This window comes from Balaenoptera ricei, chromosome 1, assembly GCF_028023285.1.
Source record: "Balaenoptera ricei isolate mBalRic1 chromosome 1, mBalRic1.hap2, whole genome shotgun sequence".
Taxonomy (NCBI): domain Eukaryota; kingdom Metazoa; phylum Chordata; class Mammalia; order Artiodactyla; family Balaenopteridae; genus Balaenoptera; species Balaenoptera ricei.
Genome location: NC_082639.1, coordinates 30777763 through 30803166, shown reverse-complemented (window position 1 = coordinate 30803166; position 25404 = coordinate 30777763). Strand labels below are relative to the sequence as shown.

The 25404-nt window shown below is 56.2% G+C and overlaps 1 protein-coding gene across 1 annotated transcript; it reads left to right on the top strand.

The window, feature by feature from the left end:
• Positions 1–7657: 7657 nt before the first annotated feature.
• On the top strand, positions 7658–9001 carry POU3F1 (POU class 3 homeobox 1). Its single transcript, XM_059897154.1, has one exon. It carries the CDS (start codon positions 7658–7660, stop codon positions 8999–9001), a length of 1344 nt encoding a protein of 447 aa, XP_059753137.1.
• The last annotated feature ends 16403 nt before the right edge of the window (positions 9002–25404 follow it).

The following is a 25404-nucleotide window of genomic DNA, read 5'->3' as shown; positions in this document are numbered from 1 at the left end:
ACCCCCAGGCTCAGACAGGTATTGTTCTGGGCTCAGCAGACATCCCCAAGTCAGACAGATGTCCAGAGTTCAAACAGACATTGCCCCCAGGCCAGGAAGATGTTGCACCAGGCCCAGACAGATGCCATACCAGGTTCAGACACATGTCCTGGGCCCAGACAAAAGCTGTCCTGGAGCCAGATAATGTTCTGGGCTCAGCCAGGTGTCCCAGCCTCAAACAGATGTTGTCTCTAGCCCAGACAGATGCTACCCTAAGCTCAGACAGATGTCTGACACCAGAGATATATAAAGATGCTAAGAGGTCCCTGGGAAAATATAATTCCTAAATCCTCCTTTGCCACTTCCGCCCTCCACCTGCTACTCTCAAGAAAGCCGAGGAAGGCCAGCATTGAGCCCAGCCAACTCTCTCCAGACCCTCCCAACTTGTAACAGCCAAAGAGCTATATCATTCTGTCTTTCCCTCGACTCCAGGCTAGCCTACTGCACGGAGGGGAGGGGGAGGCACATACAGTTGGGGGATGAATGAAGCACATGAACAGAAGTACAGGGCATCTGCGCCATCTGTGGCGTGGTAGATAGTGGTGCCCAGGCTACCCAAGCTGACTCTGTATGGAGAAAGGGGACTGGGGGGGTCAGAGCTGATGTAAAGACCAGGCCCACTTAGTCTTACCTCAAACCCCACACTCTGGAACTGGAGGGGAGAAGTCCTGTGACCTCATCCACATACTCACGTACCTTGACCAATATACCCTAGGAATGTCATTACTGGGTCATTTGAAAATAATTATTGCTCCAAGGTAGGCTGCACTAAACTAGGGAGAAAGACAGGGATTAGGAGGCTGGCCTGGTGTGGACATTAAGTGGGAGTGAGTCCCATTCATCAGCTTGGTCCTGGCTGGAAGAATGACCTTCTTTCCCCAAGAGCCGCCATAGGGGCGTCATGGACCAGGAAGGAAAAAGAGCTTTCCCATCACCGCCACACAGCTCCCATCAGGAACTAGAGTTGTGTGTACTGCAGCTTTGCAGAAGTTGGGGTTCAGAACCCTGGGTTTTCCCGGTCCATGGGTGGAGGAGGCACAGCCACTAGACCTGGGGTGGCAGAGTGAGAGGCGTTCCGGTGAGAGCCTGGCCTCCCCATCTCCCCATCTGCCATAAGGGGCCTCATGCTAGTCTCTTCCAGAGGGGAGTTCCAAGAGACAGCAGCTCATGAATATGTAAATAATCCATGAGCCATGCCCCCTCCCACAGGTGAAGTTGGGACCTCCCTCCAGCTCTACCTACTCCCCCTCAAGAGCTTCCTGGAGGCTGAGGAAGGTGAGGTGTGGTCTTTAAAACCACTCTTAACCAAAAAAAAAAAAAAAAAACCACTCTTAAAGGGAAGCACTGTCTGATACGATTACAAACACTAATGCACATATATTAATACAAACCAAGCACAAGCACCCAAACACAAGTGCTGAAATACTTATGGTCATCTGTAAAATACAAACAGGAATTCACGCAAGCAGGCTAACCTACAGTCACCCACCGATACAAGCACACCAAGCCCCCAACACACTATTGTAAACACTGACGCACACAAACACAAGGGAACTCCCCTCCTTCCCTTCCCCCCTACCCGAGCTGTCCACCCCCCACCCCTCGGTCGGTTGGTCGGGCCAGAGTCAACACCAGGCCCAGGAAGGCACCTCCCTTGCCTAACAATGGTGACAAGCACTTAAATCATCACTCGCTGCTCCCACCCCACCCTGTGGTGTTGAATTTTGCAGCCATCCAGATAAAAGTGTGTTTAAAAAAAAAAAAAGAGAGAGCGAGAAACTCAAACCCAGCCCCAGCCTTTCAGAGTGATTAATCCCCGCTAATGATTTACCGATTTGCAGAGAGCTTGTTCTGCATAACCGGATTGTGGGCATTAGCACCAGCTCAGAGGCTGCCATTCTGCTAAAGATGAAAGTAAATTTCAAGAGCAATTGACCACCCCTAATCTGAATATTCTACTGATGCACTGGGAGGATCCCCACACCACACGTAGACCTAGGGGGCCGAGGCAGGCGCAAAAATACAAGGAAAGGTTCATCCCTAAGAGATATTCCACCTTTCATCCTTCCTTCCCTTCCCCAAGACTGAGAGATCGGGAACCTTAAATTAAATGAAACTGCTTCCTTCTCCTCTGCCAAAGGCAGCCATGCCTCTCCTACCTCTCTGCTCTTCTATGCCAGGCTCTTTTGAGCACTGGAAGGACAAAAGAGGTAGGACACCTAGAATGGCTGAGTTTAGAGGGAGAGAGATGGGGGATTGCGAGCTGAGAATAGTGATCACATCCCTTGTGGGAGAGCTCTCTGGATGGTGGTGAGCGCTATGAATCTGTCTAGCTGGCACCAACCTGCACAGAGGGAGTAGATGCGCCTACCCAGGCTGGAATCTGCAGCAGCCAGGACCCTGACAGACTCTTCCAGTCAAAAACACATTCCAGCCCAGAACAAGCAGGTTATGGGCGTGGTCACTCCTGACACCGCTCAGCAAGAACTGGTTGGGGGAACAGGTAGGTTCTGTTCCTGCTCACACAGCCTCTTACTCACCCCTAGCAGCCAGGGAGGAAAACCAAGCCAGGCTTCCCCTTCCCGAGTTTCCATCGGGGCAGTGATCTCATCCCGCCTTCACAAGAACCCAGCAGAGACCATCCTGCCCAGCTTACAGATGAAGACACTGAGGTTCACAGAGATCGGGAGGCTGAGACTGGTCCAGTGTCATCCAGCAGGCCTGAGTCTGAGTCAAGATGGAACCCAGGACCCTTGACACTCTGAAAACACAGGATCTGGGGCATAAGAAGACTGGCAGAAGGGAAAGGAAGTGGGCTGAGTGCTGCCCGCATCCCGCCCCCCTTCCAGCCCAGCCTGCCTCAGACAAAGACTTCAAGCCCACGCACACAGGAGGGCATCCTAGGACACGAGCTCCTCTAGCAGCCCTCCCCACGGGCCCGATCTCTCCTCTCTTTAGCTCCGCTCAGCACTCCTGACTTGTGAGGAATCCAGGTGGAGTGTCTTGGAGCCGGTCTTCCCGCAACACTGAAAAAGTCTTGGGTCTGTGGCTGCATCTCCTCTCAGTGCTGCCCTGGACTCCGAGGACCCACTGCCCCACAGACAAGACACAGCAGCAGGGGCCCAGAGTCTGAAGCGGGAAAACAGCCGGAACCAGCTGCCTCCTCTTCCTCCCTAGTCTCGTCCAGTGCGCCGCTGTGTAGGCTCGCCTGTCTGGGATGTGCGTCTGGAATATTACAGTGCACGTGTGGCGGCAGTGCAGCTGATGGCGAGTGTGGTCAGACTGTAGAGGCCGAGTCTGAACTTCTCAGGCGGGCGTGTGAATGTAGATGGCGGGGGTTTGTGTCTGTGACTTGAGACTTTGCACAGAGAATGTGGGGCTTGTGTAGCTGCAGTTCAGCCCCACAGAGCCTCCCCCTGCAGCCCCTCCAGCTCAGAGATCCCCCACAGCGAGGGCCCCATCTGCCGGAGGCTCGGTGACCTGTGTCAAATGAGCAGGCGCTCGGTCACACTCCAGAGCCTGGAGGAGGTCTCGCCACTCTGGGAAAGCCCGAGCAGCTCCTGGCCTGGGGGCAGGCTGGGCAGGGGCCCCTGCTGGGGAGGGAGGCCGGGGAGCCTCTGAGACTGGCGGCGACCTGGCTGGGAGCTGCCCTCCGCAGACAAGGAGAGTGGAAAAAAAAAATATGGAAAGAAAGGGCTTTCCTGCTTCCTTCGAATGAGTGGGGCCACTGACTCGCATGGACGAAACTCAGGGCTGAGTACAGCCCCTTCCTCTGCTTTCTGATCCGCTGTGCAGAGGGGTTAGTTCCTACAGGATGTAGGTGTCTGTGTGATGCGTGGGGTGGGCCTCTTTGTATCTGTGCGCTGGGTGGGAGAGTGTGTGCTCATGTTTGTGAACACACGAGGGTGTGCCCATCTGTGTGAATTGGCGTGCCAGCTGAGAGCCTCCATGCTTGTCACCCGAAGGGCCTGCAGGTCCCCTCTATGTCTATGTTGCTGAAGGATGCCTACCTGAGCTGACTTCAGCCTCTGCATGGGTTCTGCGAATGTTCCTGTTGAGACACATGCCTGTATTTATCATTGTGTGTTGATTTGTGTGACTTTGAATATCCAACCTAATGATGGGAGTCCATGTGTTCCTATTATGAATCTGAATGTTTGTCTCCAGGCTAAATTTCATGTGTGTATCTGCGTGTTATGCATTCGTGTGTGTGTGTGTGAATGCACATCTGTTCATATGCCTAAACCATCCTGTGTCTGCATTGGTCAGCTGGCTGTCTGACTTCCGTGTTCTGGGTTTTCTCTGTGGTCTATGAGGGTAGGGCTCCTGGAGAGAGGAGATGCTCTGTAACAGGTGTCTCTGCCAATGGCCATGTCATAGCCCCCAGTGTCCCACCCAGAATCTCTAGGGGCAAGAGCAAAGGGGATGTCGAGACTTCCTAGGGAAAACTTAACTCTCAAATATAAGAAAACTGTGACTCAAGACCAAACCCATATCATTATAGAGGATCTAAAACTTCCAAAGCAGAGAAAGGAATGTTATCCTTTCCTAGTTCACACTGTTGTTCACCCCAGAGCAGCATCTCATATTAAGAGGGGGCATCTAAATTACATGCTTTGTTTCATCCTTGCAGCTTCAGAGCAAACCTGAGAAGCAGGCATTACTGTCCTCATTTTAAGATAAAGAAACTGAGGCTCCAACAGGCAAAGCAAAGAGCAGGGGTGCTGAAGGGGGGTAATGGGATTGGGACTGAGATTTGCTAGCTGACAAGCTGGCAACCTAGGAGCCTGGTTTTGCTGCAGCCACCCCCTCAATTCAGCACAGACCTGGGGAACTCAGCTTCAAGAGTGCCAGCTGACCAGAGAGCTCTCTCTGTGAGCTCTCTCTGCTGTGACGGCCAAAGCCGCTGCCTCCACACCCTTCCCATCCCACAGCCACAGGGAGGATGATGGGGAGTGGGACCTCCACGCATTCTTTGCCCTCAGACAAGCCTCAGTTCCTTAGGCGGTGCAATGGGAGAACAATCCCAGCGCTCACTCTCGGGGCTGAGAGCGGCAGGTAACGTGATGAATGAAAAGCATTTGGTAAAGCACCCATTGCTCATGATGACCGTTCCAAACAACACCTGTCCACTGTCCAGACATTTCCCTTCCTCTGACAGAAACTGAGACAGGTTCATAGACTCACAGACCATCAGAGCTGGAAGGGAGTTTACCAGAGAGGTCACCTGGCCCAAACCTCCAGAACCCCACTCTACAGATGAGCAAGCTGAGATTTAGTTAGAGAGGGGAAGTAACCTGTTCATTCACTGGGCACTAACAATAGAAACAACGAGAGTGAAAGTCCTTTCTGAGCCCTTTTCACTCACGTTGTCTTGTACCACCCTCTGACTTACCTTAGTGAGACAGGTGTGCTGCTTATGGTACTGTTATTCCCAATTTACAGGTAGAAGAACCAAGCCCTAGAAGACTGGGCCAGAGTTATTCTTGCCCAGGAAGATAGCGGCAGGTCCAGGTTGGAAGCCCAAGCTTCAACGTCACGCAGGTCTGGTTAGGCCTGGCGTGAGAGGGGACTTCACTACAGGATTCCCAGCCTTGGTCCTACCTCCTGAGCCTGGGAGAGAGGCCAGGAAGGCGAGTAGACCAGGAAGTCCTGGGCTGCCTCAAGGTGACCACTTCCTGGGCCAGAGCCAGGAAAGCCCAGCATCCCTAGTTAGGTTCAGACACAGGGCTCCATCACAGCTCTTGCAGTGGGAGTGGTACCTAAGGACTCTGCTCAGGACAGTGGCCAGTGGCCACCTCATCCCTTGGGGGCTAGCCAGAGGCTGGTCCTAGGGCGTTTAGGGTCTGGATGAGCACAGTCTGTGCCCAAGGATGACCCTTGTCACTGTCGACTCTGCCCCCGTCACCCCCACTGCGGCTGCCCCCTGAGCCCCCCAGCACCCTTCTTCACACACTGAGGCTTTATTCCACAGTCCTGACTTGCCAGTAGGGCCCTAGCTGGGCTCCCAGCTCGGTCCTCCAATCTGGGACCCCCGGGGCCCTGGAATCTATGAATCCATTGGAGGCAAGATCAGGGATAGAAAAGAGGTGAACTGGCAGCTGGAAGACTCCAGGAGAGCCAAGCCTCAGCGTGGGGAAGACGTGGAGGCTACAGCTCATTCCACTCCTCCTCCAGCCAACGTGGCACAGAAGAGCTGATGCTGGGGTCCAAGTCCACTCAGGATCCTTCAGGGAGTCCTCAAAGACCTGGGGGATGAGTAGGTAAGCCAACCGCATGCCGCACCTTTCCAACAAGACCTCTTCAGTCCCAGTTCCCTTTTCAGCAGCCCCAGGCAAGTGGGTTAAACTCCAGCCCAGAGCTCCCTGCAAGGCTGGACAGCTCCCAGCCTGCACGCCGGATTTCTGAGGCACCAGCGCCCTTCCCCATGTCCACGCCACTCCCCACCTAGAGCAAGTTTCCCCGGGGCGTGACCCCGCCATAACCCAGGCCAATGAGCCGGGCAGGCAGGAAGGAGAAGGAGCGAGGCGGCGGCGTGGGTCAGATACCCGTGGGCCCAGTGTGTCCACCATGCCTGTCGGCGGTGCTTTCCCGGAGCCACGGTCTCCACCTCGAGATCCTCTCACTCAGGAACCTCGGAATCGGCCTGGTTACAGGAGCTCCCGTCTCCCCACAGCATCGCTGCCGCCGGCCGTTCCGGCCCCGAGCCACCCGCGAGGTACTCACCTGGGCCGCGGCGCCCGGGAAAAGGAGAGCCCGTGAGAGGCGTGAAGTCGGGGCCGGTCCGACTCTGCCCGCGCCCGACGCTCTCTCAGGGCGGCGGAGGTCGACGGAGTTGCGCTGGGTGGTCTAGAGGGTGAAGAGGGAATACGAGACGGGCCGGGGAGGAGCGCAGAGGAGAGCTCCGTGCCCTCTGGAAGTCGCGGGAGGCGAGGCGGGCGAGGTGAGCAGCCGCGCCGCAACCGAGCCGGGGACCCGCGCCGCCTGCCGCTCGCAGCCGCCGAGACCCGCGGGAATCCCGGCCCGCCGGCAGCGGCACGGCGGAAGGAGGAGCGCGGGGCTGAGCTGCTTCTCGGAACCCGAGCGCCTCCCGGAGCCCGCCATCCCCGCCACCGCCTCTGGCCACCCGGGCGGGTGACCGGCGGGAATTCTGCTCGCTTGGAGCGTGGGACCCGCCGGGCTCGGAGTCTCCAGCGCCGGGGGAAAGTGGGGCCCACGCAGCCAGGACGAGAGGGGGTGCGGTCCCAGTGCCACCCCCGCGCCACTCCCCACGTGGCGGCCGCGCCCCCGGGGCGTGAGCGTATACGCGGAAGGTAGGGGGGCTGTGAATGAAGCCCCAGCGGCCAATCAGCATGGTCGGCGCGCGGGACCCCAGGAGTGAGGCCCAATGGCGAGCTGTGGGCGGCCGGGCCGGGCGGCAGGCGGGCAGGGGGGGCGGGGGCCGGGGCCGGGGGGCGGGAGGCGGCTCCACTGGCAGCCAATGGGTGGCGGGTGGGGTGGGGCTCCGGAGCGCTGAGCTGGTCGGGCTTTAAGCCGGCGGAGCGCGGCGGCGGGGCCCGCAGACGGAGCGGAGCGGCGGCGGCGGCGCGGCGCGGCGCGGCGCGGGGCGCGGGGCGGCATGGCCACCACCGCGCAGTACCTGCCGCGGGGCCCCGGCGGCGGAGCCGGGGGCACGGGACCGCTTATGCATCCGGATGCCGCGGCGGCAGCGGCAGCGGCGGCGGCAGCCGAGCGGCTTCACGCGGGGGCCGCGTACCGCGAAGTGCAGAAGCTGATGCACCACGAGTGGCTGGGCGCGGGCGCGGGCCACCCCGTGGGCCTAGCGCACCCGCAGTGGCTACCCACGGGAGGAGGCGGCGGCGGCGACTGGGCCGGCGGCCCGCACCTGGAACACGGCAAGGCGGGCGGCGGCAGCGCCGGCCGAGCCGACGACGGTGGCGGCGGCGGCGGTTTCCACGCGCGCCTGGTGCACCAGGGGGCGGCCCACGCGGGCGCGGCATGGGCGCAGGGCGGCACGGCACACCACTTGGGCCCGGCCATGTCGCCGTCGCCGGCGGCCGGCGGGGGCCACCAGCCCCAACCGCTCGGGCTGTACGCGCAGGCGGCCTACCCGGGGGGCGGCGGCAGCGGCCTGGCCGGAATGCTGGCGGCGGGCGGCGGCGGCGCGGGGCCGGGCCTGCACCACGCGCTGCACGAGGACGGCCACGAGGCTCAGCTGGAGCCGTCGCCTCCGCCGCACCTGGGCGCCCACGGACACGCACACGGACATGCACACGCCGGCGGCCTGCATGCGGCAGCGGCGCACCTGCACCCGGGCGCGGGCGGCGGTGGCTCGTCGGTGGGCGAGCACTCGGACGAGGACGCGCCCAGCTCGGACGACCTGGAGCAGTTTGCCAAGCAGTTCAAGCAGCGGCGCATCAAGCTGGGCTTCACGCAGGCCGACGTGGGGCTGGCGCTGGGCACGCTGTACGGTAACGTGTTCTCGCAGACCACCATCTGCCGCTTCGAGGCCCTGCAGCTGAGCTTCAAAAACATGTGCAAGCTCAAGCCGCTGCTCAACAAGTGGCTGGAGGAGACCGACTCGTCCAGCGGCAGCCCCACCAACCTGGACAAGATCGCGGCGCAGGGCCGCAAGCGCAAGAAGCGCACGTCCATCGAGGTGGGGGTCAAAGGCGCGCTCGAGAGCCACTTTCTCAAGTGCCCCAAGCCCTCGGCGCACGAGATCACAGGCTTGGCCGACAGCCTGCAGCTGGAGAAGGAGGTGGTGCGCGTCTGGTTCTGCAACCGGCGGCAGAAGGAGAAGCGCATGACCCCGGCGGCCGGCGCCGGCCACCCGCCCATGGACGACGTGTACGCACCCGGCGAGCTGGGGCCGGGCGGGGGCGGTGCGTCGCCGCCCTCGGCGCCCCCGCCGGCCGCGCTGCACCACCACCACCACACACTGCCCGGCTCCGTGCAGTGACCCCGCGGGCCGGGCCCCCCGCCGGTGCGCGGCGAGGCGCCGCGCGGCCTGAACTCTTTTTGTTCGGTTGCTTTGGATTTTACAAAAAGCCCAGAAACTTTCGAATAAAACCAAACACCCGGACGACCCTCTTCTGCGAGCGGCGAAGACGGCCGATAGGCTGCGTCGCCCGAGCCCCGAGAGAGAGGAGCGAAGATCCGGAACGCGCCAACTCACCCCGGGCATCCTGCCCGCCGCCTGCTCCCTGCCCCCAACCCCTCGACGACCCCCGCCCCTGCCTCCCCGGGCTGTTCGGGGCCGGATCCCGGCAGCGGCCTCCCCACAGCGACAGGTAACGCGGTACGGGGTTAGGGATTACCCGGGAGAGAGGACGGAGAGAGGAGAGTTCCCCATCCCTCTCCCCGGCGCGGATTCCCGAGCCTGAGGGTCGAGGGTGGGGGACTGTCACTTTATTCGCTCCACGCCTCTTCTCTCCCATAAGGATGCGCCCCATCCCCCTTACCGTTCCTCCGGGCTTGGTTTTTTACAGTTTTTATTTATTCACGGAGCCTCTCGGCTCCTGGGGTCCTTCTAACTCCGCCCGCGCCCTTAATTTAAATCGCTGTATACTGTATTTATCGGGGCCCCGGAGGGGAGGCCGCGAGAGCCGCGTCTGTGTATAAAAGCAGGAAATAGCCAAAGCTTTAATCTAGCCTAATTTATTTTTTCCCCTTACCTTCCCCTACCCTACCCCAAAAAAGCGAAATAAAACAAAAAACAAACAAAAAAGAAAAACTAACAACAAAAAAAATTCGAGTGTTCATTTTTCGTTTCGTTTTATCCGAGCTCCGGCTCGGTTCCCGGCCACGCTGGAGGGGTCTGCGCTCCCACGCACACGCAGATGGGAAGGGGCTTCTGCCCCGCTGTAGACCGACCACCGCACAGCAGGGCCCCCACTCCCCGCGGGGCCCTGACCTCCCGGCCACAATCAAACGAAACTTGGAAAAGTTGGAGATATTTTTTAACCAGCTGTAGAAATAAGCCGTTCCCTGAGAACCTTCTGCCTGAGTCCCTGCAGCTTCCGTCCGCTCCCTTTCAGCCCCCTGGGATGCGGGATGCTGGAGGAGGCCTGCAGAGAAATTCCCCAAATTTGGGGTGAGGTGGGAACCATGTAAATATGTGAGATATGTACACACTGGCGGGGAGAAAGAAACATTTTGTGCTTGGTTTTTATTTTTGGTTTTCCGGGTTGCCCTCCCTCCCCATCCTAAAGGATTTTGTACACCCACTAATCCGAAAAAGATATTTTAATATGATTTCCAGATTTCTGATTCATCTCTATTTATTTTCTGGATGTGTTTGGAGCTTCCCCCTTCTCCATTTCTTGTTCTGTTTGTTACCGTTTGAATTTAAATTTTGTTATTTTATTTTTATTATTTTTTGGAACAATGTTTTGGTGCATTCTCTTTGTATCTTTATTGCAAAAAAATAATAATAATGTAGACTGGGAAGTTCCCTTTATATTTATGTTATAGTAAATATTTTATTACTCACATAAACATGTACCCCAGGGCTGTGTCCTGTCCTCTTTACTACTAGGGTTGGGTTGGTTTGTGGGTGATGGGATGGGATACCCCGGCTCACCTCCCCCAAAGTTCTGGCCTCACTATCTTGGAGGAAGGTGACCACACAGACCTTCTTCCAGGCCAGTATCCGTGCTGCTTGTTACTTGGGCAACGGTTGGGCCCCTGCCTCAGATGAGTGAGGTTAGGGAAGATGAAGCTACCTCATGTCCACCACCCCCCATAAACAGACTATCCTGGGACCAGACCAGGGCCTAAGACACTGCAGACACCACACTGAATTTGGATCGGCCATTCCTCAGGCACAACTCAACTGCTCTTCTGGGCCAAGGAAGAAGCCTGCCTCTCTCGACCTGGACCACCAGCCAGGCATCTTTGTATTCCCCACCCCTGACTCTGCACTCCCCGGGTGGGATCCAGGCCAACTTCATCATTCTGGGTCTTGGGGCAGTTGGAAGCCGAGTCAGGCCCCACCAGCCCACCGCAGCTGGCTTTCCACCTGCAGACAAACGGTACCCAAACCTGCCTGGATCCACTGGGAGTTCTAACAGCTTAGACAGGGGTCCTGGGGGAGTTGAGTGGCCTGGGGAGGGACCCCCGCCAGTTTGCGTGGGCAAAGCTGGTCCTACTTCTATGCAAACAAATGACCTGCCCCAACTTCTCTTGGGGAGGAATGGGGGCAAGAAGAGCTGTGCCACCAGAAAGCCCTGGCATCGCCTCTCCAGGGATGGGTCCCCAAGGGAACCCCCACTCCCCAGGGAGTGATGCTTCTGCCTATAGGCGGACTACCGGGCTGTGCACTCATGACCTGGGGAGGGAAGCAGACATTCTCAGACATCCTCCTGTCAAGCCTTAAACACAGCCTGCCCCCCTCCCCAGAGTCAGGATGGTGGAGGCAGCTCCGGGTTTCAGGGCCAAAGCTGCAGACTATCTGTGTCCCAGTCAAGCTCTTTCTCCTTTAGAATAACTCCTCTTAAAAATACTAATCAAACGGCTCTTCCTGTTTCCTCCGTAGATGCAGTTCTTTTCCCTTCTCAGGAGAAACCACATGAGGTTTCTGTCACTCTTCGTGGAGACAAAGCTTGAAGGCACAAGCTGGGGAGAAAGTTGTGTCCCTAGTGAGGGTATGTGTGTGGCCCCCTCCCACCAGGGAAGTTGTCCAAGCCCAGGCCTGTGAGAGGCCTTGGCTCCAGCCGACAACATCTTGGACGCCCAGAGAGGTGCTCCCAGACCCCCAAGCTGGCTGTCTCAGGCGGGCTGGGGCCTCAGGATGACTTGTTCGATGCTGAGGGTTCCGGGTGACACCCTGGGCTCTGCCCCTCAATCTCAGGAGAGAGTTGTCTCTGCAGAGGCCACCATGGTTTTCAAAGGCTCAGCCTCTCGCTGCTCCTTTTTTTTTTTTTTTTTTTTTTTTTCTCCCTCCTTAAGTCCAGCTTAGTAAGTGATTAGCCCTGCAGTTGGCACCTGTGTCCCAGCCACTCCATTCCCCAAACCGGCAGGCCAGGGAGCCTCCCCAGGCTTCTTACAAAGGAGGCTGGAAACTTTACCTGCCAGTTGAGGGACACCGCTACCGCTACCGGGAGCCGCTGGTCACCCCACCTAGGCCTCTGGTTTCCTGCTCCACTAACTGCGGAACTTCGAAGTAGTCCCACACTTCCCCACACTCCCTCCTTGTTTCGTCCTTCCTGGATTTGTCCCAGCCTCAGGGCCCTGAAATGGAAGCGAATGTAGCTCGGAGCTCCCTGCCGCCTGAGCCGCAGCAGGATTGGAGGTTGGAAAGGGCGGCCAGGAAGACGGGGGGGCCCTTCCCTGGCCTCTGCCTGCAGCTGACACCCATTGATGGATTGATTTCCTAATTGTCTGCTTAATCCCGTCCAAGAGGGTGGATTTATTATTTAAGCAAGTCAACTCAAAAACAGCAAAACAATGTGGCCCCCAAGATCGAGCAGCAGCTGAGGAGTAGAACAAAAAGATGAAAAAAAAGTGGGAAAGGGGACGGAAGAAAATCTTCCACTTGGCGAGTATTTTGCTTAATGAGACACCGGCCTGGGACAGCTACCCGGTAACCCAACCCTTGGTCACAGAAGGCCCCAGGGGGCTCCTTCCCCTAGTCGCCAGCCTGGGATGATGGTAGGAACCACAACACATCTTACTGTATAAGAAAGAAACCATAGGAAATACGGAGAAATATCTTTCCCTGGAGTCTTACTCCCTGGATAGAATAGAGTTTAGGAATGGCAGTCGGCTGCCATTGACCGCTTGACCGTGGGTTTTTCCATCCCATGTGTATGTGGATCTACCTGCTCACTCCTGAGAGCTTGAAACTTCCTTTCGTTCAAGAGAGCCAGCTGTCCCTAGCATTGACCTCCCACGAAGCCCAAGCTTTCCCTAACAGATTTGGGATTTTCTCATCCCATCTCCCTCCCCTTCTCATTGGAACAAAATTATTTTCTAAGATCATGCAACCACAGATTCTGGTAGCTAGAGAGAGCGTCCCTCTCCCCATGTGAGCCTCTCTGTGTTGGTGTACAAACGTGTGCATGTGCCACTGTGCCCGCAAATCCATAGGTGCTCCCAGACATAGGAGGGGGGAAAGAAAGTCCATGCCACATTGCCGATGCTTTGAGCTGGGACAACATTTGCAGGGTTGGGGGTGGCTAAAATGGGAAGAAGGAAGGTGGCCACTGTGGTCGCCTGTGATCATCAAGGCACACCTGGATGGTGCCCAGCCCTGAACTTCAAGGACGCCTGTATTCCCCACCACGACGTGCCCCAGGAAGTTGCACTGGCATCAATGCGTGCCCCAGGAAGTTGCACTGGCATCAATGTTGCATAGCTCAGGACCTGTGCAATCATCCCTTGACACCAAGACTCAACTGGGTGTCCACAGGACTAGCTGACCCCCGTCACAACTGCCCACTTAGGGCTCTTTAGAATTGAGCCTCCTCTGGAGAGGCTCTGGGCCGACATCGGGGAAGGTCAGGCCCCTAGTGACACACCCAGGCCCAGGCTTTCCCCAGCAGGGCTGGAGCTCCAGAAGAGAGACCCACCTGAGCAGGGGGAGGAGTGAGAGGAGGCTGGTTACTTGGTCTGGCGGCTGCCCCCAAGCTTAGGAAGGGGGATTCACCCGGGGCCTCTGGCTTAGTGACCGAAGCCAGAGGAGCCATCAATCCTGTCCCTGCTCCGCATATGGGAAGGCCTTGGAGTTAGTGTTTGGCCCTCCATTCTGGGCTCCCCTTGCCGCTTGGGAGGCCTCCATGTGGGAGGACTGCCCTCTATTGGTCCCTGAGCTGGGACACGGCAGCAGTCACCAGGGCCACCTCACAGCTGAGCATACCCCAAAATCAGCATCAAGCTGGCTACTCTACAGAGGGTGCCGGGTAGAGCAGAGGCAACTTTCGCCTCCAATGGAAGCAGTCCTGTTTCACACACACAGGCTTGCCCGTGACCCTTCCTTCCCCATCTACTACCCCGCCTGTTTCCACAGCCATTCTCGGAAATTCTCCATCACAGCTACCTCCTCTGTCTCTGCCCCACTCACACCTATCGCTGCCACTCCTCCTCTCAACCAGCTAAAACCCTGATGCACACTCTGCCAGCTTGCTCGCTCACACGTGCTGACACTCTCGGGCACACCCGTGCCACCGTCTGGCCAGCTTCTCGGCCTTTGACACCGAGCTCTCCAGAGTCTCTGGGTACCTGCACCCGTGCTATTTGATTTGCCACACGCAGCATCCTTTCCATCCCTTGGCGGGGGTCCCCTCCTCTCAGGATTTTCAAGCACTCACCCCACAAACCACTTTCCAAACACATCCCTGCCCAGCATTGTTCCCAGCTCCTCCCAGATCTCGCCTGCTCCCTTCAGATAATTAAAGTTAGGCTGTGTGTTTGTATGTATGTGTGATCTTATTTTTTAAACACACACCCCCACACATACATATGCGTGTATATATACAAACACACACAGCAATTAGAACTATCCATTCCTGCCATCGTCCCTCCTGTGCTAAAAACATGTCCCCACATCGCCACACCATGAACCCAGCATCATGTAGTCACGGGCTCCTGAACTCTCTCTCTCTCTCTCTCTCTCTCTCTCACACACACACACACACACACACACACACACACACTGACACTTTCACACACCCACCCCCAGCTTCCTCCCTGGTGTTTCTCAGGGGGCATGACCTCCCACCCACCTCCAGGGCATCTGAATGGGCTCCCCTCAGAAGAGCCAAGTACCAGGAGGGCTCTGCCTCAACGGCCCCCCACGCACACACCCCCAGTGGACATGTCTCTGGCTGAGCCTGACCAGGGTGGGTCTGGGTATTATTAGGCTGCAGAGACAGCACGGAGGCATATGGTCTCGTACACAAGAAATAATGTTCATGTTAAATCAGACCTCATGCATAATGCATGGTGCCTGATCTCACATTATTTTGGGTGTTCGTCAAAATCAGTGTTCTTTCTTGTGAGGGCTCCTGAAAGGAAGGGGAAAGGGCGTTCGCTAATTGCACCCGCAGCCTGGACCAGGGAGCCGAACGTGCCCTGGGAGCCTCCCTCTGGCCCCACGAGTGGGTCTCATCCCTCTGTCCCCTCTGTCTTTCCACATAGAAGGAGGGGCTGACTCGGGTTTGGAGCAGGCGTGAGGCCCCGTGTTATTTTTATTTCTTTTCTCTCGGCTCTCTTGTCCCCGGAGGGTTCTGGGGAATAGCAGTGGCTTGTCGTCCGCACACCCGATTCATTTGCCGTTTTATGAACTCCCCTTTGATTCATTGCCTCCCTAAGTCAATGATTCACTCCTGATGGCTTTTCAGAAATCCTTCTTCAAAGGCTCCAGATTATTCAGCTCTTAGCAGGAGCAGACTGTGACCCTGCACTGCTACTGCCCTCCCTGCTTACGGTTGGAAATTGTCACCATCCTTGCCTTTCCCCAGGGCTGGCCAGCCTGGAGAGGAGGAAGTGCTCCCTCCATGCAGAAGCTGCTAGAGTTGACCTCAGCAGCTCATGGACAGACCTGGCCCTCTGGCAAAGCCCCTTCCTGCCACTGTGGGTTACCTGCCTTTTCCCATTGTCATCAAAATCCCTGGGGATGCTCTCCATGTCTCAGGAGAGGCAGAGAGCAGAATAGTGAAGCACAGGGGCTGTGGGACCAGAAAGATCTGGGTACAAGTCCTGGCTCCACCTCTGATCAACTGTGTGACTTTAGGCCAGCTCCTTACCCTTTCTGTGCCTCAGTTTTCTGATACGGTGACAATGGCAGTCCCTACATCATAGAGCTATTTTGAGGATTAAGGGACATGAGGTACACAGAGTGCTCAGCATAAGTAGGTGATGGATGAATGAAAGCTGTTTTACTGTGGGGCCTGGGTAGGGCATTGTACAAAAGCAAGTGAACAGGGAAGAAAACCAAAATGTAATGAACTTTTACACGGATTCCACTCCGCCCAAGGCACTCTGACATAATACTTATCCGTGCACTGACTTTGTACTTTATTTTCTTTATCTCACATTAACTATTCCTATTTTGCAGATGAGGAAACTGTTGCCCAGAGGGTTTGAGTGACCTATCCAAGGCAGCAAGACTAGTTAATTATAAAGCCTGGAATAAAACCCATTTTATCTGACACACAGGTCCATGTTATTTTTATACTCCCTGCTGGGGTGAACAGTAGTGTCCAGTGCTTGGGGCATGTGCCCAAAGCAGAGGGGGTTCTAGAACTCAGGACTGGGCCAGGGAGAGAAGTAGGGACCAAGGGTATTAGAGCTAATTAGATCTGCCCCCTTCTCCACCACCATGCAATCAGGTAAATCCCATGAGGCTCAGGGAAGTTGCATGAATCACCAAGAAGTTCAGGAAGCCTTCCTAATGGGTCGATTCGGAGCACTGTGCACTGAGAAGCTACATATAGTGGCTAAGAATGCGGGCCCTGGCATCTGCCCAGGCTTCCATCCTGGCCTCACCACCTCCTACCCATGGGACCTTGGGCAAGCTACTTATGCTCTCCATACCTCAGTTTCCTCCTCTGTCAAAAGAAGACGATGACAGTACCTGCCTGGTAGGATTGCTGTGAGGATTAGATGAGAGATGATATACATAAACACTTAGAAGAGAGCCTGGCATAGTGTTAAGTGTGCATTAAATATTAGCTATAAAATCAACTTTATATGTACAATATATATTATTGTATAATTGCTGGGGCTGAAGCAGTGCAGAAAAATAATGCCTAGTGCTTTTTCTACCCACAGAATTATTTTTCGTCATTCTCAAAACCATTCTGGGAAGAAAAGTTCAAGCTCTCCATTCCCAGTCCACAGATGAGGAAACGGAGGCCCAAGGATTTTGAGAGACTTGCCCAAAATGACCCAGAAAATTAGTGGCAGGTGCAATCTCCTAGCCTGTTCCCCATCTGACTCTTTGTGGCAACCCCATGCCCTCAGTAATGTGCTCTGAGCCTCTTCTAAGTACTAAGGCCCTGTGCTGGGTTCTGGGGAGACAGCACCCAGAGGGTCAGGGAAGGCCCCATAGACAGTGGTACCATTAATGCGACAGTGGTACGCATTCATGAAGAATGCGTGAGGGGTTGCCTCTGGGCCTCCTAGCTCAGGGCCTGATCCCAAGGAGATAAAACCACTCAGCCCCAATGCCCTCAGACCCCACTAGTTCCCCCTTCCTGAGCCTTCATGCCTCTTCCTGCCCTGATCAGGACCCTTCCACACACCCCCTTTGATCCCAACACAGAAGATTCAACTCAGGGTCAAGGCCCCTAGACCCCACGAAGCCACCCACCATGACACTAATCTAACTATAGATTCCTTCACGTCCCAACTCCTGCTTCTCCTGCAACCCTGCCCAGAGGTTGACCACCAAACCATGCCACAGGGCATCCCAGCCTAAAAGGCAGGGGCCAGGTACCTGGCTCCAGGCCTCACTCTACTGTTTATCTTTAGTATGACCCAAGTTGGGTCATTTGTCATCTCTGGACCTCAATATATGAAATGGGCATTCCCTCGTTTACCTACATCCATCCTACGTCCATCCATTCGTCCATTCACCAACCACCCACGAACCCATGCAACCATCCATTCATCCGTCTATCCACCCATCCTCTCATCCATTCATCCATGTACGTACCTCTTCAACCACCCACCCATCCATTTACCCAACCACTCACAATCCACCCACTCATCCAATCATACAATTTAACAGGTCCTATGTTGAGAAGCAGGAATAGACCAGTCCCCCTGTCCTTAAAACGCTCCTGGGTTAGTCTCTTCCCTTTCCTACCTCTCAGTTATATAGAGTAGGCATGTGAGAGCCCAAAGGAGATCACTGTTTCGGAGGAAACAATGAAATCTACTGTTACATCTATGAATCTTGTGTGTCAGAGCACTGGGAACCTCCATGCCCCACTCATTTCTTCAGGGCCCTACAGAAGATGTAGTCAGTATAGCCTCTGCATGGCCCAAGGACTCCCCTTAGCTCTAAATTCTCATTCCAGGGATGCCAGGTATTAACCTAAACTAGAGAAATTTCAAAGCAAGTGAGGGAGAGAGAGGAGCTTGTGGATATAACTTCTGCCAAGGCTGAAGATCACCACTGGAGCTCAGTTTTTCTACCAGAAATGGCAGCAGTATCTCAGCACCAGAGAGATATGGGGAAATGTTCTGGACCCAGGCCTGTCCCCACCTAGCTGTGTGACCTTGAGTAAGTCCCTGCTATTCTCTGGACCTCAATTTCCTCACCAGTGCAGTATGGGGGGTGGTCTATGGGTCCTCCCAGCTCTGAGGTGGTCCCTCTCCATCCTCACTTCCCTTCCAGCCTGGGTGGGCCTGCCACTCTGACAATGGGGCCTCTCTGACCAGCCCACACATGAGGAGGAGTACAAGATGACGTGGCTGGTGTCCACAGCCCTGAGTCCTCTGGCTATTCAACCCCGCCCTCTCCTGACACAAACAACCCTCAGTCACCTCCCCCTCCCACCCCCCAGAATCTGGGCATAGCTGGGGCTTGCTGTGCCCTGGTCACCCCATGAATCACCCCTCTATGGTCCCCCGGGGGAGTGGTCCAGGGAGCATCCTACGCCCCATGCGGGGTGAGGGCCAGAATTGCGGCCCTCAAGCAGGCAGTGTCCACAGGAACAATGGAGGCCTGTGGCTGGCAGCCGGAATGCAGCCATTGTCCTGCCCTGGCCCCCAACCCCAAGGCCTCAGGTCCCCAGGCCAGGCAGGCTGGCGTGGGTCGGTGCATCAGGCACTCGTGTGCTGCTTCCCCTCTTTGGGCAGGCGAGCGGGTGGGCCGCCGGGCCAGAGCCCACCTCCACACCCCAGCTCACAAAGGATCCCATGCACAGGGTGAGGAGAAGCGAGGCAGGACCCAAGGAAGCCAGGCCGTCCTCGGACCCACCCATTCCCAGGGTACTTGGAGCAGACTCAGAGAAGGGGCCTCACAGCTCCAAGACCCAAGCTATACATCACAGTGGGGAGGGGGACCACATTAGAATAATGCAGGATTAGAGTGGGGTTGCTATAGCGACGTATTAGGGCAATACATCTAGGGAGCCCGGCCCCTTGGTGATGTATGACTCTGCTCAGCTGAGGGGAGCGGGGGGGGGGGGGGGGGGGGACATTCCCACCCCTCCGAGGGGAGAGCAGACACCAAACATGCTCTTCACTGGGGGAGAACATCTGCCTTGGACTCCAAAAATAGGCTTCTCAGAATCCTGTCAAGACTGAGAGAGATGCCCTGCCAATCCAATCTCCAACAACCCCACTGGGGTCCACGCTCAACTCAGCTTCAACTTCAAATCCCAACTCCAGCCTCTGCCTCAGCCTCTGTGCCCCACGCCAACCTCAGCCCCAGCCTGCATCGCAGCCCCTCCAGGCTCTCTCCTTTCTGCTTCAGTGCTCAGGACGATTCCCATACTACCTCCCCAGCATCCAGCGGGGTCAGTAGGACTATATGAGGGTGGGGGAGGGGCAAAGAAGGAGGGAGGGAGGGAGGAGCACCCAGAAATACCCATCAACCAAACCATCAAAAGTGTTAATTTGAGAGAAGCCTGGAGAAAAAGGCTGAGGGCACCCATGCTGTCCCCTTCTCACCCACAGGCCTCCCCAAGCCAGCATCGGGGCACCCCACCCCCACCTTATCCCAAATCTGGGAATTTAACTTCCTTCTATATACTCCCAGGGCCACCACTGGGGTATTGGGGTGGACTAGCCCTAGAGTGAAACTTGGATGAGGCTCCCAGCAAAGGAGACCATGCTAAAATACCTTCATGTGATATTTGTAATATTGTGTGACAAAGTCAGACCGTGAGATCCCTTTCAAAGTGCTATATCAAGTTATTTGTACTGCTTGCCCTATCTCAGAGGCCGCCCCCCCACCATACTCAACCCTCTGGGGACTTCAGGAAAAGATTCTCTTGAGATAACCTGCTTAGCTATATCCACCTTGATGAGAAGAGGCAGGACAAATAACCCCCTCCAAGAATCACAGGAGTGAGGGAGGGATAAATTAGGAGGTTGGGATTAACATATACACACTACTGTACATAAAATAGATAATCAACAAGGACCTACTGTATAGCACAGGGAACTATACCTAATAATCTGTAATAACCTCTATGGGAAAAGAATCTGAAAAAGAATAGATATATGAATATATGTATAACTAAATCACTTTGTTGCACACCTGAAAATAACACAACATTGTAAATCAACTATACTCCAAAATAAAATTTAAAATGTTTTTAAAAAAGAAAATGCTTTAGGACCTTTCCTAGCTTCTCAAAAAAGACAAAAACAAAAACAAAAAAACAGTCATAAGTGCAAGTATAACCCTATCCCCCATCTCTCTGTATCTTGACTTTCCATCTGTGTTCACGTGACTGTGTATAACTCTCATTTTGTGTGTGCCTCCTCACTGAATGGTATTTTTTAGTTAATTCAATCGATTACAATAATTACACAACGCCCCCCAAATTCTTCCTTTTTCCTTTTGAAAGTAACGCTCTGGCCCTGTGCCGGGGAGCGGGGTGGGGGGGGGGTGCGGGTGGCTCCAGCCCCAACTGGAAGATGCTGACCTCGACATCCCCAGCTCCCACCAGAGGAGGGCATATGTCATAAGACGAGGCAGGGTAGGAGGTGTTGCCTTCTGTGTGCACACTCATGCGCCACCTGTGCCCGTGAACACATGTGGGTAAATACACACACACACACACACACACACACACACATACACTTTGGCCCTACCCTGGTGTTATCCCCGCAATGGAAGAAGCGTCATCCATTATTAGAAAGAACCCATGAAGGGGGTTTCTTGTCTCACTGTCCTTCGTCCTCTGGGAGCCTCCTCGCTCACACTCACATAGACATACATGCTCACATGCCATATACGCACACACAGAGCAGTGCAAAGAGGAAGGGAAGAGAAAGGCCAAAAGAAGAAGGTAGGTGAAGACAGTGCATGTGCCCAGAGGGCAGCTCCTGGGATGGGGGCGGCAGAGTGCCCGGGGTGCACTGAGTGGGAGGGAAGCTTCGTGGCTTCCTCTCTTCCCCAGCCAGCGACCAAAGGTCAGCCCAGGCGGCTCAGCCACGTGCGGTTCACCCACCCCCATCGGGTCATGTGAGACCAGGACCAAAGCCTCATCAACACGCCATTGTCCTCCAGAGCCCAGCCTTGTGCTGGAGGGAACAAGCCCCCCCCCAGCCCAAGAGCAGTCAGTGCCCCTCCAGAACCTGTGGTCCCCTCCTGAGGGGACCCTCTCATCCCCCACCTTAAGGTGCCTGATGCTCAGGCTAATGCTATCCTCTTTGGGGCCTTCCGTCCCCTTCTGAGAAATGGGAAGGAATCAGCTTTCCACTTGCACTGAGAGTGCCTGGGGTGGGAGTAGTGAGTGAGCAGGGGGAGGAAAGGCCCTCTTTCTCATGTGCCCTCCGAGGGGTGCATATACCACCCCATGCCACCCCCCTCCCCGCCCGTTCCCCACATACTGTGGAGGGGAGAGAGAGTAGAGCAGAGAGGGCCCAAGAGTTGCCCTGAAGGTCATCTTGCACGTCAGCACAGGGATGGGCCCCAGAGCCCCTTGCGCCCTGGCTCCCAGCCTGGACCATAACACAGGCTCCATTGACTCCTGGGCACCCTCTTTCCCAAGATGCACGCAAAGCTGTGGGCTCGTGGTTCCGGCCCACGGGCCCCTGAGTCCCACAAGGCTCCATGGGGCCTAGCCCCACAGGACTCGCCCAGGAAAAGAGGCCAGAGCTGGCTGGCTGGACGGTGTGGGTGGAGGCAGCTGCCAAGGGGCTGGCAGTAGAGAGGGAGACGGAAGGGATGGACACTGCACCTACACAGAATCTCCTCGATCCAGGCTAATGGCCCTCATTGCCAACCCCTAGGCACTGCCCTACCCAGCCCAGAGTGGAGTCAAAGATCCCCAGTGCCTCCTCTACCCACCCCCCCTAATCCCTGCTGACTCCTTGCAAAAACAGGGACCTCTGCCCCAACACTGAGACTAAACCTAGGGCAAAGCCACCCTGGCCCACCCTCTGCCTCCTACAAGGGAAGTCAGGTGGAGAAGGATGGTTGTGTCTGCGGGAGGGGGATCAGAGGAAAGCTGGGCTCCTGTAAGGGGAGGGCTGCCCCAGCAGGATGACAGAGAGATGATTAAACCCACAGAGAAGATTGATAAGAGAGCTAAACAGCTGCAGCTCTGCAAGGTGGGCTGGGGACAAATCTCATCTTGTCCTGGCGGCACTCTAGGGGGGCTGGGGCAGCCTGGCTGAGCTCATGACCTACACATGCTCACCCGGCAGAGATTGGGGCGGGGGAGGGCTGCTCCCACCTTCTTCCCCCACCCCCAGGCCTCTGATGGTGACTTCCAGAGCCCAGCCCTCACTCCTGCCGGCCCGGAGCTCGGCCCCCACTCCACACCCCCCTGTACTTAGGTAGCGTGCCCCTTCTCACAGGTGCCCCTTTCACCCACAGCATCTCTGCCACAGCTCTCACTCTCGTTATTATTAGATGTGATTTACAGCGGAAACGCTGAGTCAGACAAACCAAGACTCCCCAGGCAGAGGCAGTGGGAGAGGAGAGTCCAGGGGAGGTGGCCCTCTTGAGGCAGGGTTCTCGGAAGAAAGTGAGGAGATGGGGGTCCGAGATGAGTTGGAGGGTCATCTCTCCTGTTTCTCCTGTTTGTTCCAGGCCCAGGATCCTCACCTGGGTCTCTTGGACGTTCAGACCCCTTTTCTGATCCCCACCCAGGTTTTCAGCCTCTTATCTTCCTCAACAAGTTGGAAGAGAATAACCCAGGGATCCAGAAGTCTTGACATCAAGGTGGTTCTGCTGGGCCGTTTCCTCATACCAGGGCTCGTGGTCCAAAGATGGAGAGAGGCAGGAAAAGTGCATTGCTGGGGTCCCATCCCCCCACTCTGCAGCGGAAAACACAGGCACTGTGCGCTCATGTGGGCGTCCGAAGGCACCAGGACACGTGGGGCACAGTTCCTGCTCCCACCTTGTGCCGAAGAGCTCTGGCGGGCAGGTCCGTCTCTGCTCCCTAGGTCTCTGACTCCCTGGCAGGGAGGAACTGGGCATTGTTGCCAAAAATAAACGTTCGCTCTCCCGCTCCCTGGCTCCCGGCTCCCGCTCATTAGGATGCGTGGCGTTTGGCTGCGGTCCCACACCTTGCAGCTCATTATAAATATGCAGTCGCTGCTGGCGCTACCCCAATCATCTCTGCAATCAGAGCTTTTAATTAGGTTAATTAAATTGTATCAAATCTCGCAGGGACGCAGTTCACTGATGCTGATGAGGCAGCCAAAACAGACCCCAGCTCCTCTGCTAATGAAGGCCGCTGCCTGCCTGCATGGCGAGAGAGCCCGAGCGCATAATAAACAGGCGCATCCTGTGGGAGGAGCTGCTGCCCAGGCCCTGAGCCCTGGGGACCCGGCAGGGAGGGGGTCTGCCTCCAGCCCACCAGGCTCCAGCTGCAGCAGAGACTCCCGCCCCGGGAGACCTTCGCCTTCACTATAGAACTAACCGGGGCAGCTTCTAGAGCCCAGGCAGGTGGGCAGGGTCGGGGCTCTGAGCACCTGCCACCCTTACACGGCAAACCTAGGTGTGCCCCCAAGCTTCACTGGCTCCATCTGGGGTTTCCACTTTCCCTCTCCTCCAGCATGGCCCGACCAGGCCAGGACCCCATCCCCTACACACACACACACACACACACACACCCCTGCCACTGCCTCTCTGGATTGTCTTATTAGCCAGGGAGGCCAGACTGAGACTACAAGGCTCATCCAGCCACTGCTGGTCTAGTCTCCATCTGCCATGGAGGCCATCTGCCCCTGTCGGGGTGGGTGTGGTCTATAATGCTACCAGGCAGTAGCAGGAGGTGGTGGCACCCCTCAGTCTCCAAGTGCCAGATGGACCCTGCATCTCCCCACCTACCACTCCACCTCAAGAGCCCTCTCTGAGGGAGGGACACTTGCCCTCCGACCCCCTGGGATCAAATTAGCTAGTGGTGCGAGACGGTCCCTCATTCCCTAGCCCCTGCCCGTCCTGAGACGGCTGTCCCAGTCCCCTGGCAATCCACGGCTGGCCACGGGGGGCCACAGGCTCCAGAGCTAGAGAGGGCCCTGCAAAGGTCCTCCCGTCTTTACGCAGGAAGGCAAGTGCTGCCACCTCCAAAGGGACTGTCCCCAACGCTCTGCTCAGCCTGGCTCCAACCCCCTCCTCTTAACCCCTCTGTCACTGGCCTCAGTGTCGCTGAGCAGCTGAGGAGAGAAGATGGGGAAATTTTCAGTGCTCTCGGGACATGTTGTTTCTGCTGTAGAAGCTGGTTTTTTGGCTTGGAAAGGGTTTTTTTTTTCCACCCAGTAATGTGAAAACACGAAACCTGAAACCAACCCCCCGACATTTGCCACCGCAGAGAGAAGACTTTGGGGGAACTAGGAGAGAGCTGTAAATGAGTCAGGCTGATTCAGGGCAGGGGGGGCTGCCCAGCTGCCTCCGGGGCACCAGAGTTTCATTAACACTTATGGTCTGGGCTTGACCGTCAGGTGACAGACGACAGGAGAGGAAAGGATTTCCTTCCCACCCTCAACCCCAAACACAGCAGTCCCCAGATAAACTCTTGCCGAGAAACAGCTAGGTCCTTGGCTCTGTCTTGCACCAGCCTCTACTACCACCCTCGCAGCACCACTGCCCCGACACCAGCCAGTGTGCTCCCCTCGCACAAGAGAGGAAATGGCCATGGCCATTACCAGGGCCATCGAGGGATGCAGGCAAGACTGGGCAGGGAGAACTAGACACCAACTCCAGTCAGGAGAGATACAGATTAGACAGCACTTCCCCAAAGTAATGATGGATCCAGGAGTAAGGAACAGGGAGATTCCTTATAGGGAGTCTGAAGAAGCAGGAGAGATTTTTTCCTCCTGACTGGAGAAGTTAGGAAAGGAGGGCAAGCAGAAGCATGAACTGGGCAGCCTCCTGAACCTCCTAACTCTACTCGCTGGACTTGGGAAAGGAGGCTCTGCCTCTCGGCGTTGCGTAGCTGCTCTGGGCTCCTTCCCTACACTTTCTGCTGAGACAGACCCAAGGGAGCTGGGCGGGAGCCCTGCCAGCAGGGAGGCCCCATGACCTGGCTGGCAAAAGAGAGCGTACCCTCCGACCCCAGGAAGCAGCTGCACAAGAAACTTGCTGCCACAGCCCCAGGACGGTATCTCAGGTCCCCCATCTCCTCTGCTCACCTGGGGCTTCAGCCCACCCTTCCCCAACATCCCGTGCACGAGGCGGCCCTGTGAACCAACGCTGGGAGAGCTTGAGGAGGAAGGGAGGCC

Coding starts and splice junctions, on each gene's coding strand:
- POU3F1 (XM_059897154.1), top strand. CDS start 7,658: ATGGCCACCACCGCGCAGTACCTGCCGCGGGGCCCCGGCGGCGGAGCC.